A 1,542-nucleotide genomic window follows, 5' to 3' on the forward strand; every position below is an offset into this window, starting at 1 on the left:
GAGGGAATGCAGGGCTGGGATCACACAGGGAGCTCCTCCCGCGGGAATGCAGGTTGGGATCACACAGGGAACTCCTCCCGAGGGAGTGACAGGGCCAGGAGTGGCAGCCCCGGGCAGGGCTGGTGCCGGCTGTTACCTGTGTGCCCGGGGTGGGTGTGTGGGAGCTGCTCTCGGGGGTGCTGGCCAGGGCCAGGGCTGTGGCCAGCTCGCTCTGGGTGATGGGCCGTGGCCCTGCCGCCCCCGCGTAGCCCAGCGAGGCCGGGCGCGAGCTGGATGCGCTGCTGGACGGGGTGGACCTCGTGCTCTGCGTGGAGGGAGGGAGAGAAAAGTGCTGGCTGTGACCTCACTGTTTGTGCCCCGGTCAAACCACACATCCCTGTCCTACCATCCCCAAAACTCCCCAGGGTGGAACTTTGGAAAGACAAACACGCCGGAGCGGGATGTGCTTTCTTTTCCCACAAAGTCAGCTGTGGAAACTGGCAGGAAACCTTTCAATCTATCATCCATCAGCCCCAAACCAGGGTGCTGTTAGCCTGGAACAAAACAATTCCGCGCTGACAGGCATGTTTGGACCCAAATACCCGGTTTTTTCTTATAGAACCCTTTGTCCTACGGAGAGGAAGACTGCAGAGGGGCAGGGATCAACATTCCCACGCTCCACTTTGGCTACCAGGGCGTTTCCTCTGTTCCATTTTCCTGCTGTGTGTTCAGCACTGAGGAAAACCCTCTCCTGAAGCAGCCAGGATCGATATGTTTGTCTCCACACCCCCCTGGGGATGTGCTGGTGCTGTTCACTGGGCTTTTGAAACCCAAAACGAGGTGTTCCAGCTGCTCACCTGGTGGAAGTCATCCTCATCGTCAGAGAGCCCCTCAAAGAGAAAGCCACCTGCAGCAGAAAGGGCAACACAAGGATGTGGCAGAATTGGGAAGCAGCTCAGAACCCCGTGGAGTTTTTGGCTGAGCAGCCAGGACAGAGGCCGCAGCAGCGAGTTCCCTCTCCAGGAGGCCATACCTGGCATGTCCCGGTAGGAGCCCAAGGCCATGGCTCGTGAGGACGTGTCCGGGGCTGGCAGGGCGGTGCTGCCCGCCACCGAGTGCAGCACCAGGACAATGGCGTTCACCAGGGCAGGGTGGGCCGGGATCAACCTGGACACGGACGGGCACAGCTGAAGGAGGGCACAGGGGAACGCAGGAACCTGCCCTGAGGGACTCGGGGCACAGCCACCACCAGCACTGCCTCTGCTGCCTGGCACAAACTCCTCCAGGCAGCCAGGGACCCCTTCTGGATCCACGCTGGAGCTGGCCTTGGATCCTTCTGGATCCACCCTGGAGCTGGCCTCGGATCCTTCTGGATCCACCCTGGAGCTGGCCTCGGATCCTTCTGGATCCACCCTGGAGCTGACCTCGGATCCTTCTGGATCCACCCTGGAGCTGACCTCGGATCCTTCTGGATCCACCCTGGAGCTGGCCTTGGTTCACCAAGAATCCTTCTGGAGCCATGTTGGACATGGCCTCGGATCCTTCTGGAACTCCCACCCTGGA

General features: G+C 61.0%; 1 protein-coding gene across 1 annotated transcript in view; it reads right to left on the minus strand.

Moving 5' to 3' along the window:
• UBL7 (ubiquitin like 7) overlaps positions 1–1,542 on the minus strand; it is a 7,313-nt gene that overhangs the window by 2,165 nt on the left and 3,606 nt on the right. Inside the window, exons 5-7 of the mRNA XM_015638403.1 lie at positions 1,013–1,477; positions 837–886; positions 137–304 (exon numbers count right to left, since the gene is read on the minus strand). Coding sequence (XP_015493889.1) covers positions 137–304; positions 837–886; positions 1,013–1,477 — 683 coding nt within the window. The remainder of the gene's footprint in view (positions 1–136; positions 305–836; positions 887–1,012; positions 1,478–1,542) is intronic.

The sequence above is a fragment of the Parus major genome, chromosome 10 (genome assembly GCF_001522545.3).
Source record: "Parus major isolate Abel chromosome 10, Parus_major1.1, whole genome shotgun sequence".
NCBI lineage: Eukaryota > Metazoa > Chordata > Aves > Passeriformes > Paridae > Parus > Parus major.